At 51.5% G+C, this 13,403-nt stretch overlaps 1 protein-coding gene across 3 annotated transcripts in view; it reads left to right on the top strand.

Annotated features, from left to right (window-relative positions):
• PKNOX1 (PBX/knotted 1 homeobox 1) overlaps positions 1–13,403 on the top strand; it is a 106,041-nt gene that overhangs the window by 22,497 nt on the left and 70,141 nt on the right. For all 3 annotated transcript variants that reach the window (XM_077293528.1, XM_077293530.1, XM_077293529.1), the window contains 2 exons: positions 5,175–5,275; positions 5,782–5,897. In XM_077293528.1, the coding sequence (XP_077149643.1) occupies positions 5,225–5,275; positions 5,782–5,897 (167 nt within the window). In that variant the 5' untranslated portion in view covers positions 5,175–5,224. The remainder of the gene's footprint in view (positions 1–5,174; positions 5,276–5,781; positions 5,898–13,403) is intronic.

The following is a 13,403-nucleotide window of genomic DNA, read 5'->3' as shown; positions in this document are numbered from 1 at the left end:
TAGATGGTAGAGATATCTGGGAGACTGGAAGTTACGTTCTGGGTCCTGACTGCGCATTCGCTATCTTATAGATGGTAGAGATATCTGGGAGACTGAAAGTTACGTTCTGGGTCCTGACTGCACATTCGCTATCTTCTAGATGGTAGAGATATCTGGGAGACTGGAAGTGACGTTCTAGGTCCTGACTGCGCATTCGCTATCTTATAGATGGTAAAGATATCTGGGAGACTGGAAGTTACGTTCTGGGTCCTGATTGCGCATTCGCTATCTTCTAGATGGTAGAGATATCTGGGAGACTGGAAGTGACGTTCTGGGTCCTGACTGCGCATTCGCTATCTTCTAGATGGTAGAGATATCTAGGAGACTGAAAGTTACGTTCTGGGTCCTGACTGCACATTCGCTATCTTCTAGACGGTAGAGATATCTGGGAGACTGGAAGTGACGTTCTGGGTCCTGACTGCGCATTCGCTATCTTCTAGATGGTAGAGATATCTGGGAGACTGGAAGTGACGTTCTGGGTCCTGACTGCACATTCGCTATCTTCTAGATGGTAGAGATATCTGGGAGACTGAAAGTTACGTTCTGGGTCCTGACTGCACATTCGCTATCTTCTAGATGGTAGAGATATCTGGGAGACTGGAAGTTACGTTCTGGGTCCTGACTGCGCATTCGCTATCTTATAGATGGTAGAGATATCTGGGAAACTGGAAGTGACGTTCTGGGTCCTGACTGCACATGCGCTATCTTCTAGATGGTAGAGATATCTGGGAAACTGGAAGTGACGTTCTGGGTCCTGACTGCACATGCGCTATCTTCTAGATGGTAGAGATATCTGGGAAACTGGAAGTGACGTTCTGGGTCCTGACTGCACATGCGCTATCTTATAGATGGTAGAGATATCTGGGAAACTGGAAGTTACGTTCTGGGTCCTGACTGCGCATTCGCTATCTTCTAGATGGTAGAGATATCCGGGAGACTGGAAGTGACGTTCTGGGTCCTGACTGCGCATTCGCTATCTTCTAGATGGTAGAGATATCTGGGAAACTGGAAGTGACGTTCTGGGTCCTGATTGCGCATGTCCGTGACTCACTGCGTGTCACGCTGGAGCGCATACCGCCAGATGTGATGTATTAATTCCTCACAATCTGACCGCCCTGTACCATTGGTATAATTAATAGGGCTATCTATCCGTATTCTCATTTCTCGTACCATACCCATATTCTTTATATGTCTGCCATGGCCCCTATGGATATGGCTATTTAAAAATACGATCACAAGGACGGTCTGCGCATGTCTGACCTTGGCAATATGGCCACGGCACCAAGTGAGGTTTTTTACTGCGGCTCTATAATTGCAGATATGCGCGGGCGCACTATGTCCACACAGCCATCCGTAGTTGGTATCCTCTTCACGCATGTCAGGATCTGTGAATGTGGCCGTAGTGCTAGATAGCTGTTTACTACCATATGCCCGTTTGGCGCGATCAGCGCTATGCGGACGCACTAGGATCATGTGGCTATTCACTCCCCCTGTTCCTGATCACATGGCGCTGTCTCTTATGTGACGCATGGGGCCCCATGTGTTCCATGATGAGCGGCGTTCAGGTGTACTAGGTGCAGGGTGATTGGGTGCTATGTGGTGATTGGCTAGCCCACTGATTACACATCCACCAGAGTGTACTGTCTTTTACTATTTATTGAACCCAGCGCTATACTTATGCACCCCTTGAGAAAGGCGATAGCCGAAACGCGCGTCGGGGGATACAGGGGTGAGGTGCCAGTCCACGCCGTGATTTTTCTCCACATTACCTGGTATGTATAGTACTTTATACTCAGTGTGAAATGTGCTTGTCAGACAATTTTATGGGCCTCTGTGTCCAATGCAGGTTTCTTGAATCCTATTTAATGCACAGTCACTTTGATTTTTTGTGATACCAGTTTCGGTTAAAATGTGGATATATGTATACTATAGGCACCTATCCCCTGTTCTTGTAGGTGCGTGCTGAGTACAGCACGGGGAGCATTTCCCTCTGTCAATTTTAAGCTTGGAATAATTATTAATAAAGTTTGTTACATATATCTATCCGGACTCTATGCTGCTTTTTCTCTCTTTTGGTTTTTGATCGATTTAAGGCAGTGGTCCAATATGTTCCTGCTTTTGGTCCCATTTTTTCTGGACTGAATATACCCTATTTGGGTTCTAATATGATGTTGGTGACCTTTTATTGTTCCACCCTAGTGCTTTACTTACGCCTGTAATATATGCCTCACCATGGCAACTGCAATAGTGTCATTTGGATCCGTTACATTTATAAATTAGGAGCATTGTTTCTAGCCACTATTACCTATGGAGTATGTCCCTCCGTCACTCCCCATTCTGAGATACGTACAGAGATAACAGATATAATGGGACACTCTATTCCAATCTAACTGGACAATCATTAAGACTCCTTTTCTTGACTCTGGGGGGACAAGAAAATTAGTAAAATGTTTTTTCGCTGTGGAGGATTCACTGCTATGGCTCAGATGGTGGTGGAGATAAACTATTAGTAATCAGGATGTCATAACCATTTTCCATACAGATCTGTGGTCCCTAATCTCATAGGCCTTGTATAGCAATGGCAAGTAAGCTCTTATATATGTAGTGCTCACCTTTAAAAAAAAATAAAAAAAATAAAAAACATCCCTCAGAAAAGGCTAGAATGACTTCCAGAAAACAGGCATAAGAGTTGTGTTGGTTCAGGCCTCTTGGGGCCAGGGAGTCCATGCGGAAGAGCCACTCACTCTCTTGTAGTGTCCTTCTATCATGGTTCCCCTCTCACATTTGGTCTTATCACTTTCCGGATACAGAAGGAGATATCCTTCAAGACCCCTTTATGCACATCATTCAAGTGTCTGGCAAGGGGGAGGGGGGGATCTCGTTTGTGGCGAACATCTCCAATGTGCTCACCTACTCTCCTCGTGTATTCCCTAGAGAACAGGTAAACGTGGCCACATATATCAGGCCTGTGGTTCTGCAATTGGAGAAATGCCGTTGGAAGAAGGTTTTGCCTGTAGAGGCACTTTTGACCTTCTTACAGGGTCTCATCCACTTACAGTTGCAACCACAAGGTTTCCGATCTAGCCATGTGCCCTCAGGAGTGACTGTGCACCAGGCGATTCCTGAGTGATTGCCCTTTCCTGTATGTAACTGTTGGATTTTTCCGGTCATCCCTCTTAGGTCGGGGTCTGCTCCCAGAACATCCCATTGCCTCCTAAGGATGGCAAACAGCTGGTTATGCTGATTATCATATGTGTCTATGATTCGTATAGTCTCACTTTGTTCCTGTTGTTCCCTTCTGGTTTTATTCTTCAATTGAGTTTGTCTCTCTTTATCTTCTGCAAACTCACGGGCTAACTCGATGATATTCCGGGGGATAAACCTTTTCTAGAAACCTCCGCCACATATCAATGGCCTGTCTCTGGAAGTCTGATGTTGCTGAGCAGTTTCTTGTTGTTTCTTGTTAACCTGAGGAACTGACCCTTAGCTATTCCTCTTTTGAGGGGGGCTGGGTGGTGGCTATCCCATCTAAAGAGACTGTTTGTGCTGGTCGGTTTGCGGTAGATATCAGTAACTAGGGTGCCATCCTGTTTTCTCTTGATCAGCACATCTAGGAAGTGTAGTTCTTTGGCTAGTTCTGAAGTGAAACGCAGGTTGAGTTCATTGATCTTTAAACTCCCCACAAACTTTTCAAACTCCCCGTTGTCCCCGACCAGATAATAAAGATGTCATCAATAAACCTGTACAGGCTCCTATGAGGGAATGTCACCACCTTGGCTCATCCCCAAAGACCAGGGTCTCCTCCCACCAGCCCAGGAACAGATTGGCGTATGATGGGGCTCACGGACTCCCCATCGCTGTACCCCTGAGCTGGTTGTAGTACTTCTTGTCGAAGAGGAAGAAATTATGGGTAAGGGTGAATTTAAGGAGTTTTTCGACCAAGATGTTATGGTTTGTTAATTCGATAGACGTACACCTCAAGAAGTGTCCCACTCCCTTGATACCCCAATGGTGAGGGATATTACTGTATAGACTCTCCATATCTATTGATGCCAGCCAGCTTTCTTCATTCAGCTGGACGCCCTCAATTTTGTTCAGGAGATCTGTGGTGTCCATGATGTATGAGGGAAGTGAATCTACAAAAGAATGAAGGATGTTATCTATATAGATGCCACAGTTTTGTGTCAACGAGTTAACCCCTTAGACAATGGGGTGTCCCTTTAGAGGTACCAACACCTTTGGTAGAGTGTAGAACGTTGCTACTGAGGGCAATGTCGGTAATAAAAATTCAAGTTCATTTTTGAGAATTAGTTTTGAGTGCTCAGCCTGTACTTTGTCAAGTTTGGTTTTGTTCTCAAAAAGTTCCCTTACTGTGCGTTCTGAAAAGAGGAGGATGCAAATGAAGAAGATGCAGCAGGACCCTTAGCGCTGGGGGTGCCAGTATGTTCCCCTTCATCCATGCCGTCCCCTCAAAGTCTGCCACTCTGCCTCGGAGGTCTGGTGGTGTGTGAGAAGGTGGTACCTACACCTGGCTCTGTCCCCATTGTGTGCACCCTGAAAATGTGTCCCCATTGTGCACCCTGAAAATGTCCCCCGTTGTGTGCACCCTTAAAATGTGTGTCCCCCACTGTGTGTGCCCTGAAAATGTACCAACCCCCACTGTGTGCACCCTTAGAAATTTGTACCCCCACTGTGTGCACCCTGAAAATGTGTCCCCCCCCCACTTTGTGCACCCTGAAACGTGTCGTGCACCCTGAAAACGAGTCACTCCCACTGTGTACCGTGAAAATGTGCAAACCCCCACTGTGTGCACCCTAAAAAAGTTTCCCCGTCTGTGTGCACACTGAAAACATTTCCCCCCACCGTGTGCAGCCTGAAAATTTCTGCTGTGTGCACCTTGTAAACTCGTTCCCCAGCTGAAATCCTGTCCCCTCCCAACTATTTGCTCCCTGAAAATGTGTCCCCACCCCTAGTGTGTGTACCCTGAAAAATTGTCCCCCACTGTTCACAACCTGAACACGGCCCACTGACCTCGTGGTGCACACACAAGCAGTATTAGGAGGTACTGTTGGTCCTGTGACCTCTGCCGGTGTCAGTGATGTGTGGACCCCGTTATCCCTCCTGTGCTCCCGCAGGTCAGCGCCCAGATCTGCCGGTTTGAGATGAGGTCAGCGGTGAATGCAGTATGATGTCCACCGAGCAGATGGGTATGGAGACCTACCCGGAGGAGCCGCAGGTAACTGGACAGTGCCCCCTGGTGGACCCTGCTGCCCGTGCAGTACAGAGCAAAGCGCCTTTGTTATCATGTGGGGGCCTCAATGTGGTAACATCTTGTGGTACTAGTGATGCTCTGCAGCGATACTTTGTAGTGATGCTCTGCAGGCTGATGTTTTGCTGCAATGCTCTGTGTGGAATGCTCTGCTGGGTTTTGTTGTGAGAATAATGCTCTGTGTGTGGGGCTCTGCAGCTTATGCTCTGCATCGACCCTCTGCAGTGTGATGTTATGAGTTTGATGCTCTACTGGATGATGTTGTGAGGGCGATGCTCTGCGGAGTGATGTGAGGGCAATGCTTTGCAGTGTGATGTTGAGAGGGCGATGCTCTTGCTCTGCTGGGTCATGTGAGGGCTATGCTCTGCTGGGTGATGTTGTGAGGGCGATGCTCTGCTGGGTGATGTTGTGAGGGCGATGCTCTGCTCTGTGATGCACTAGCCTCGCCTCTTACCCTACTTTCTTCCCTCCAGATTCAGGTTGTCACCAACTTTAAGACGGAGGAGGATGCGGTGAGCGCGGAGCCGTCCTCGCAGAGCCCGGGAATTGGAGACAACCCCATGGAAACAGATAAGCAGGCAATATACAGGTGAGAAGGGGGCTGGTGTGCTGCATGCTCAAGGGTGGAGGCCTCGGCTGTAGTCCTCTCATGGGTGGAGGACTCGGCTGAAGCACTCTCATGGGTGGAGGTCTTTTTAGTGCTATCACAGGTGGAGGCCTCAGCTGTAGCGCTCTCACGGGTGGAGGCCTCAGCTGTAGTGCTCTCACAAGTGGAGGCCTCGGCTGTAGTGCTCTCACGGGTGGAGGCCCTGGCTGTAGCTCGCTCACGGATGGAGGCCTCGACTGTAGGGCTCTCACGGCTGGAAGACTCGGCTGTGGAGGGCTCACGGGTGGAGGCCTTGGCTATAACGCTCTCACGGGTGGAGGCCTCGGCTTTAGCGCTCTTACGGGAGGAGGCCTATACTGTAGCGCTTTCATGGGTGGAGGCCTCGGATGTAGCACTGTCACAGGTGGAGGTCTCAGCTGTAGCGCGCTCCGTGGTGGAAGTCTCATCTGTAGCACGCTTACGGTTGGAGTCCTCGGCTGTGGCGCGCTCACCGGTGGCGTCCTTGGCTGTGGCGCGCTCACGGGTGGAGGCCTTGGCTGTAGCTTGCTCATGGGTGGAGGCCTCGGCTGTAGCGCCCTCATGGGTGGAAGCCCTGGCTGCAGTGCCCACACAAGTTGAAGCCTCGGCTGCAGCGCTCTTACGGAGGCTTCGGCTGTAGCTCTCTCATGGGTGGAAGTCTCAGCTGTAGCGCCCTCATAGGTGCAAGCCTCGGCTGTAGTGCCCTCACAGGTGGAAGCTTCGGCTGTAGGGCACTCACTGGTGGAATCCTCCGCTGTAGCGCTCTCACGGGTGGAATCTACGGCTGTAGAACTCTCACGGGTGGAAGCGTCGGCAGTAGCGCTCATAGGTGCATGCCTCGGCTGTGGAGGGCTCACGGGTGGAGGCCTTGGCTGTTGAGCTCTCACGAGTGTAGGCCTTGGCTGTAGCGCTCTCAGGGGTGGAGTCCCCGGCTGTAGCGCTCTCTCGGGTGGAAGTCTCGGTTGTAGCGCCCTCACGGGTGGAGGCCTCGGGTGTAGCGCGCTCACGGTTGGAAGCCTCGGCGGTAGCGCCCTCACGAGTGTAAGCCTTGTCTGTAGTGTTCTCAAGGGTGGAATCCTCCACTGTAGCGCACTCACAGGTGGAATCCATGGCTGTAGAGCTCTCACATGTAGAAGCCTCGGCGGTAGCACTCTCATAGGTGCATGCCTCGGCTGTGGAGGGCTCATAGGTGGAGGCCTGGGCTGTAGTACTCACGGGTGGAGGCCTTGGCTGAAGCGCTCTCACGAGTGTAGGCTTCGGCTGTAGCGCTCTCAGGGGTGGAAGCCTAGGCTGTAGCGCTCACAAGTGTAGGCCTTGGCTGTAGCGCTCTCAGGGGTTGAGTCCTCGGCTGTAGCGCGCTCACGAGTGGAGGCCTCGGCTGTATCGCCCTCCTGGCTGGAAGACCTGGCTGCAGTGCCCTCACAGGTTGAAGCCTCGGCTGTAGCGATCTCATGGAGGCTTCGGCTGTTGTGCTCTCATGGATGGAAGTCTCGGCTGTAGCACCCTCATGGCTGGAAGCCCCAGCTGTATTGCCCTCACAGGTGGAAGCCTCGGCTGTAGCGCGCTCACAGGTGGAAGCCTCATCTGTAGCACCCTCACGAGTGTAAGCTTTGGCTGGGTGGAATCCTCTGCTGTAGCACTCTCATGGGTAGAATCCACGGCTATAGAGCTCTCACGGGTTGAAGCCTCAGTGGTAGCGCTCTCATAGGTACATGCCTCGGCTGTGAAGGGCTCACGGGTGGAGGACTGGGCTGTATTACACTCACGGGTGGAGGCCTCGGCTGTAGCGCTCTCACAAGTGTAGACCTCGGCTGTAGCGCTCTCAGGTGGAGGCCTCAGCTGTAGCTTGCTCATGGGTGGAGGCCTCGGCTGTAGCGCGCTCACGGTTGGAGGCGTCGGCAGTAGTGTGCTCGTAGGTGGAAGTCTCGGCTGTAGCGCCCTCATGGCTGGAAGCCCTGGCTGCAGTGCCCTCACAGGTCGAAGCCTCGGCTGTAGCACGCTCATGGGTGGAAGCCTCATCTGTAGCGCCCTCATGAGTGTAAGCCTTGGCTGTTGGGCTCTCATGGGTGTAGGCCTCGGCTGTAGCGCTCTCACGGGTGGAAACCTCGGTTGTAGCATGCTCACAGGTGGAGGCCTCGGCTGTAATGCGCTCACGGGTGGTAGTCTCGACTGTAGCGCCCTCATGGCTGGAAGCCCTTGCTGCAATGCCCTCACAGGTTGAAGCCTCGGCTGTAGTACTCTCACAGGTGGAAGCCTCGGCTGTAGCACTCTCACGGGTGGAGGTTTCGGCTGTAGTGCTCTCATGGGTGGAAGCCTCGACTATAGCGCCCTCACAGCTGGAAACCCCGGCTGTAGTGCCCTCACAGCTGGAAACCCCGGCTGTAGTGCCCTCACAGGTGGAAGCTTCGGCTGTAGTACTCTCACAGGTGGAAGCCTCGGCAGTAGCGCTCTCACGGGTGGAGGCCTCGGCTGTAGTGCGCTCACGGGTGGAGGCCTTGACTATAGCGCGTTCATGAGTAGAATCCTCCGCTGTACCACGCTCATGGGTGGAGGCCTCGGCTGTAGTGCGCTCATGGGTGGAAGCCTCGGCTGTAGCACGCTCACAGGTGGAAGTTGTAGAGCCCTCACGAGTGTAAGCCTTGGCTGTACTGTTGTCATGGATGGAATCCTCCGCTGTAGCGCTCTTGGGGGGGGGGGGATCCACGGCTGTAGAGATCTCACAAGTGCAATCCTCGGCAGTAGCCGCATGTCTCGTCTGTGGAGGGCTCACGGGTGGAGTCCTGGGCTGTAGTACTCTCACGGGTGGAGGCCTTGGCTGTAGCGCTCTCACGATTGTAGGCCTCGGCTGTAGTGCTCTCAGGGGTGGAGGCCTCGGCTGTAGCGCCCTCACGGCTGGAAGACCTGGCTGCAGTGCCCTCACAGGTTGAAGCCTCGGCTGTAGCGGTCTCACAGTTGGAGGCTTCGGCTGTAGCGCTCTCACGGGTGGAAGTCTCAGCTCTACCGCCCTCACGGATAGAAGCCCGGGCTGTAGCTCTTTCACGGGTGGAGGCCACGGCTGTAGCCCGCTCATGGGTGGAGGCCTTGGCTGTAGCGTGCTCACGGTTGGAAGCCTCGGCTGTAGCGCGCTCACAGGTGGAAACCTCGTCTGTAGCGCCCTCACTAGTGTAAGCCTTGGCTGTAGTGCTCTCACGGGTGGAATAATCAGCTGTAGTGCTCTCTCGGGTGGAATCCACGGCTGTAGAGCCCTCACGGGTGGACGCCTCGGCGGTAGTGCTCTCATAGGTGCATGCCTCGGCTGTGGAGGGCTCAAGAGTGGTCACCTGGACTGTAGTACTCTCACGGGTGGAGGCCTTGGCTGTAGCGCTCTCACGAGTGTAGGCCTCGGCTGTAGCGCTCTCAAGGGTGGAGGCCTCGGCTGTAGCACGTTCACGGGAGGAGGCCTTGACTATAACGTGTTCACGGGTAGAAGCCTCGGCTGTAGCACACTCACGGGTGGAGGCCTCGACTGCAGCGCGCTCACGGATGGAGGCCTCGGCTGTAGTGCGCTCACGGTTGGAAGCCTCGTCTGTAGCGCCCTCAAGAGTGTAAGCCTTGGCTGTAACGCTCTCACGGGTGGAACCCTCCACTGTAGCACTCTCACGGGTGGAATCCACGGCTGTAGAGCTCTCACGGATAGAAGCCTCGGCGGTAGCGCTCTCATAGGTGTATGCCTGAGCTGTGGAGGGCTCTCTGGTGGCCGCCTGGGCTGTAGTACTTTCACGGGTGGAGGCCTTGGTGTCACGATTCACACCGTGCTGACACCACTATGTCATGGATCAGGGTGACCTTTGGCCAGCACCCGGCTATCACATGTGCGGGGGGCTTATCTTAGTTATCCCTCCACTGCTACAATGCGAAGAAAACACAAACAAAGGCTATTGACCTATCAATTTACTGCAGGAGCTTATTTTAGTTACCCCACTGCTGCTACGATATCACGAAATGCAGGGATTTATGTATATCCCGCTTTTCCAATTCTGCTTTGGAACGTGCAGCTCTCCGGCGCCACCCTTACCCTCAGGTCAGTCAGGGAACTACACCTAGCATAATTGGTCGCCAGATGGGCCGCTTCACTGTGGACTGGCTAGCAGGCACGCTGCAGCAAGGGAATTATAAATGCTCAGGCCGCAGCCAGACAATAGCTTATAAAACCCTGTTCCGTCACTGCCAGGTCATCTGCCTAGCCCAGAACACACTTCGCTGCCACCAGCTCAGATTTCTCAGAGGGAGGGGTTTGAGCCAACCCAAATTAGTAGCGTAATTAACTTCAGAAGACTTAGAGTCCTTTTTAGAGCAGGAGAACAAAGCTAGTATTTTATATATTTTACTCCATAAAAGATTAGGCAGTGTTTATAAAGGGCATATAAAGATGTTGCAATATGAGACAAAGTATGTACAAAGCAATTATAAAATAAACATGGATTAAAGGAAGATAAACTCACATTTGCTTAGGTCATTTCAGTCAAACCATGCTACAAGGCGGAGCCCCAAATGTCCCAATTCATAAGATAGTCTTTCTGTGGTGAGGTCCCAAGCAAGAATGAAGGCTGGGTTGAGTGCAGCAACTTATAACTGCAGGCTTGTGACATGACTAAAGGGGTTTGAGTTACCATTGCCCTCCTCAGATATACAGCTTTTTCCAACAATACTTGTAATTCTCATATCTTAGCTTGAGACTATGTCAGAATCACAGCATGCCCATCATTCATCTTATTTTAAAATTGGCTTTCTAATGATACCAAATTCATCCTAGTTGTTCCACACGGTTTCAGAGAAATCCGCACTTTGTACTCGTTGTGTTTAGCTGCTCGCGCTTACAGTGTTTGACAGATCTACCAATGGAAGTTAGCAATATATATTCCTTATTTTTCTAGTCCAAATCAGTGGCCCAATATCTTATAATAGAACAAAGAACCTCATGTCTTTTGAGAGAGACTAGACCAGTTTCAGCTGGTACTGGAGGGAGATTTGTGCGGCTACAGACGCAATTAAAATTCTTGTGGTTGGGGCCATGAGGGATTTCGGATCCACACACACACATCTCAGCAAGCAGAAACACAGAGAGAAGGAGGGTCAGAGCCCACAGTATGTGTGCTAACAGGGAAAACTAAAAATCATATTATACATTATCATCACACTTGGCTGTAGCGCTCTCACGAGTGTAGGCCTCGGCTGTAGCGCTCTCAGGGGTGGAGGCCTCGGCTGTAGCGCCCTCACGGTTGGAAGCCTCGGCTGTAGCGCGCTCACAGGTGGAAGCCTCATCTGTAGCACCCTCACTAGTATAAGCCCTGGCTGTAGTGCTCTCACGGGTGGAATCCTCAGCTGTCGCACTCTCACGGGTGGAAGCCTCGGCGGTAGCGCTCTCGTAGGTGCATGCTGTGGAAGGCTCACGAGTGGAGGCCTGGGCTCTAGTACTCTCACGGGTGGAGGCCTCGGCTGTAGCGCTCTCACGAGTGTAGGCTTCCTCTGTAGCGCGCTCACGGATGGAGACCTAGGCTGTAGCTTGCTCACGGGTGGAGACCTGTGCTGTAGCGCACTCACAGGTGGAGGCTTCCGCTGTAGTGCGCCCATGGGTGGAAGTCTCGGCTGTAGCACCCTCATGGCTGGAAGCCCTTGCTGCAGTGCCCTCACAGGTTGAAACCTCTGCTGTAACGCACTCACGGTTGGAGGCTTCGGCTGTAGCGCCCTCACGGCTGGAAGCCCCAGCTGTAGTGCTCTCACAGGTGGAAGCCTCGGATGTAGCGCTCTCATAGGTGGAGGCCTCGGCTGTAGCGCACTCACGGTTGGAGGCCTTGACTATAGAGCTTCACGGGTAGAAGCCTCGGCTGTAGCGGTTTCATAGGTGCATGCTGTGGAAGGCCCACGAGTGGAGGCCTCCGCTGTAGCACACTCATAGATGGAAGCCTCGGCTGTAGCACCCTCACGGCTGGAAGCCCCTGCTGTAGTGCCCTCACAGGTGGAAGCCTGTTGTGAATTCTGTTCTTGGGCTCCCTCCGGTGGTTGTTTGTGATAGTGCAGTTGTCTCTGGGTTGTAATCCGGGCAGGTGTTTCTGCTGATTGCAGCTCTATTCGGTATTTAGGTGTGCTGGATTCATTAGTCAGTGCCAGTTGTCCATTGTTCTTGGAGGGTTTATATCCCTGTCTGGTTCCTTCTGCTCTGCTGCCAATTCAGCCAAGATAAGTGTCTTGTTTATTTTCCTGCAGCACACATACTGTGTGCTTTTCAGTTCAGAACAATTTATTGTTTTGTCTTGTCCAGCTTAGACTTGTTTGGATTTTTTCTGTCATGCTGGATTCTCTGGAGATGCAGATATACATTCTATGTCTTTAGTTAGATGTGGAATTTTTGTATTTTCTGCTGTGGATATTTTCAGAGTTTTAATACTGACCGCTTAGTACTCTGTCCTATCCTTTACTATTTAGCTAGAAGTGCCTCTTTTGCTAAATCCTGTTTTCAGCCTGTGTGTGTCTTTACTCTTATATTCACCATCAATATTTGTGGGGGGCTGCCTATCCTTTGGGGTTTCTGCTCTGAGGCAAGATAGAATTCCCATTTCCATCTATAGGGTTATTTAGTCCTCCGGCTGTGTCTAGGATGTGTTAGGTACACCCCACGGCTACTTCTAGTTGCGGTGTCAGTTTAGGGTTGCGGTCTGTACAGGTACCCCCCCTTCTCCAGAGAAGGTCTCATGCGGCTCCAAGGCCACCGGATCATAACAGTACAACTGGCCAGCAATGAGTTAAATGCATCTCAGAAGAAGGGAAGAAGGGCGTTGAGCCATTTTTTTTTTCTGTAGTCTGCTTTGTCTCTTCTTCCCTCTTTTCCTCTAGGTGGCTATGGAGTCTGGTGCTAGTATGGATGTTCAGGGATTAGCTTCTCGTGTGGACCAGCTTGCTGCTAGAATACAGGGTATTGCAGATTATATTGTTCAGACTCCGGTTTTAGAGCCTAGGATTCCTACTCCTGATTTGTTTTTTGGGGACAGGTCCAAATTTTTGAGTTTTAAAAACAACTGCAAACTGTTTTTTGCTCTGAAACCTCATTCCTCTGGTGATCCCATTCAGCAGGTTAAAATTGTCATCTCCCTGCTGCGTGGCGATCCTCAGTGTCACGATATGGTATGAAATATAAGTTTAATTTCCCTGCCTGTTAGCACCAGCTGAGGGATTTTTGCACTTCTGACCATGGTCCCCAAGAACACATGGCAGACACTGGGCTCAAACCCCCCCCCCCCTTCCCATTACTTCAGGATTTAGCTTTCCTTCTCAGAGAGTGGGGGTTTTATGAGAGCCAAGGTATTTACGACCGGCATTTCCTGCCGTGTAAGCTCTTGTCCAGCTATAACTGGAGTAGAAACTTCTAGAATCCATGAAAGTTCTTTGTTTGGTTTTCGTAAGATATTAGGCAAACCATTTAAGTTAAGAACACGA

Source organism: Ranitomeya variabilis, chromosome 3, assembly GCF_051348905.1.
Source record: "Ranitomeya variabilis isolate aRanVar5 chromosome 3, aRanVar5.hap1, whole genome shotgun sequence".
NCBI lineage: Eukaryota > Metazoa > Chordata > Amphibia > Anura > Dendrobatidae > Ranitomeya > Ranitomeya variabilis.
Note: the sequence above shows the minus strand (reverse complement) of the source record. Positions and strands in the feature narration are given on the sequence as shown.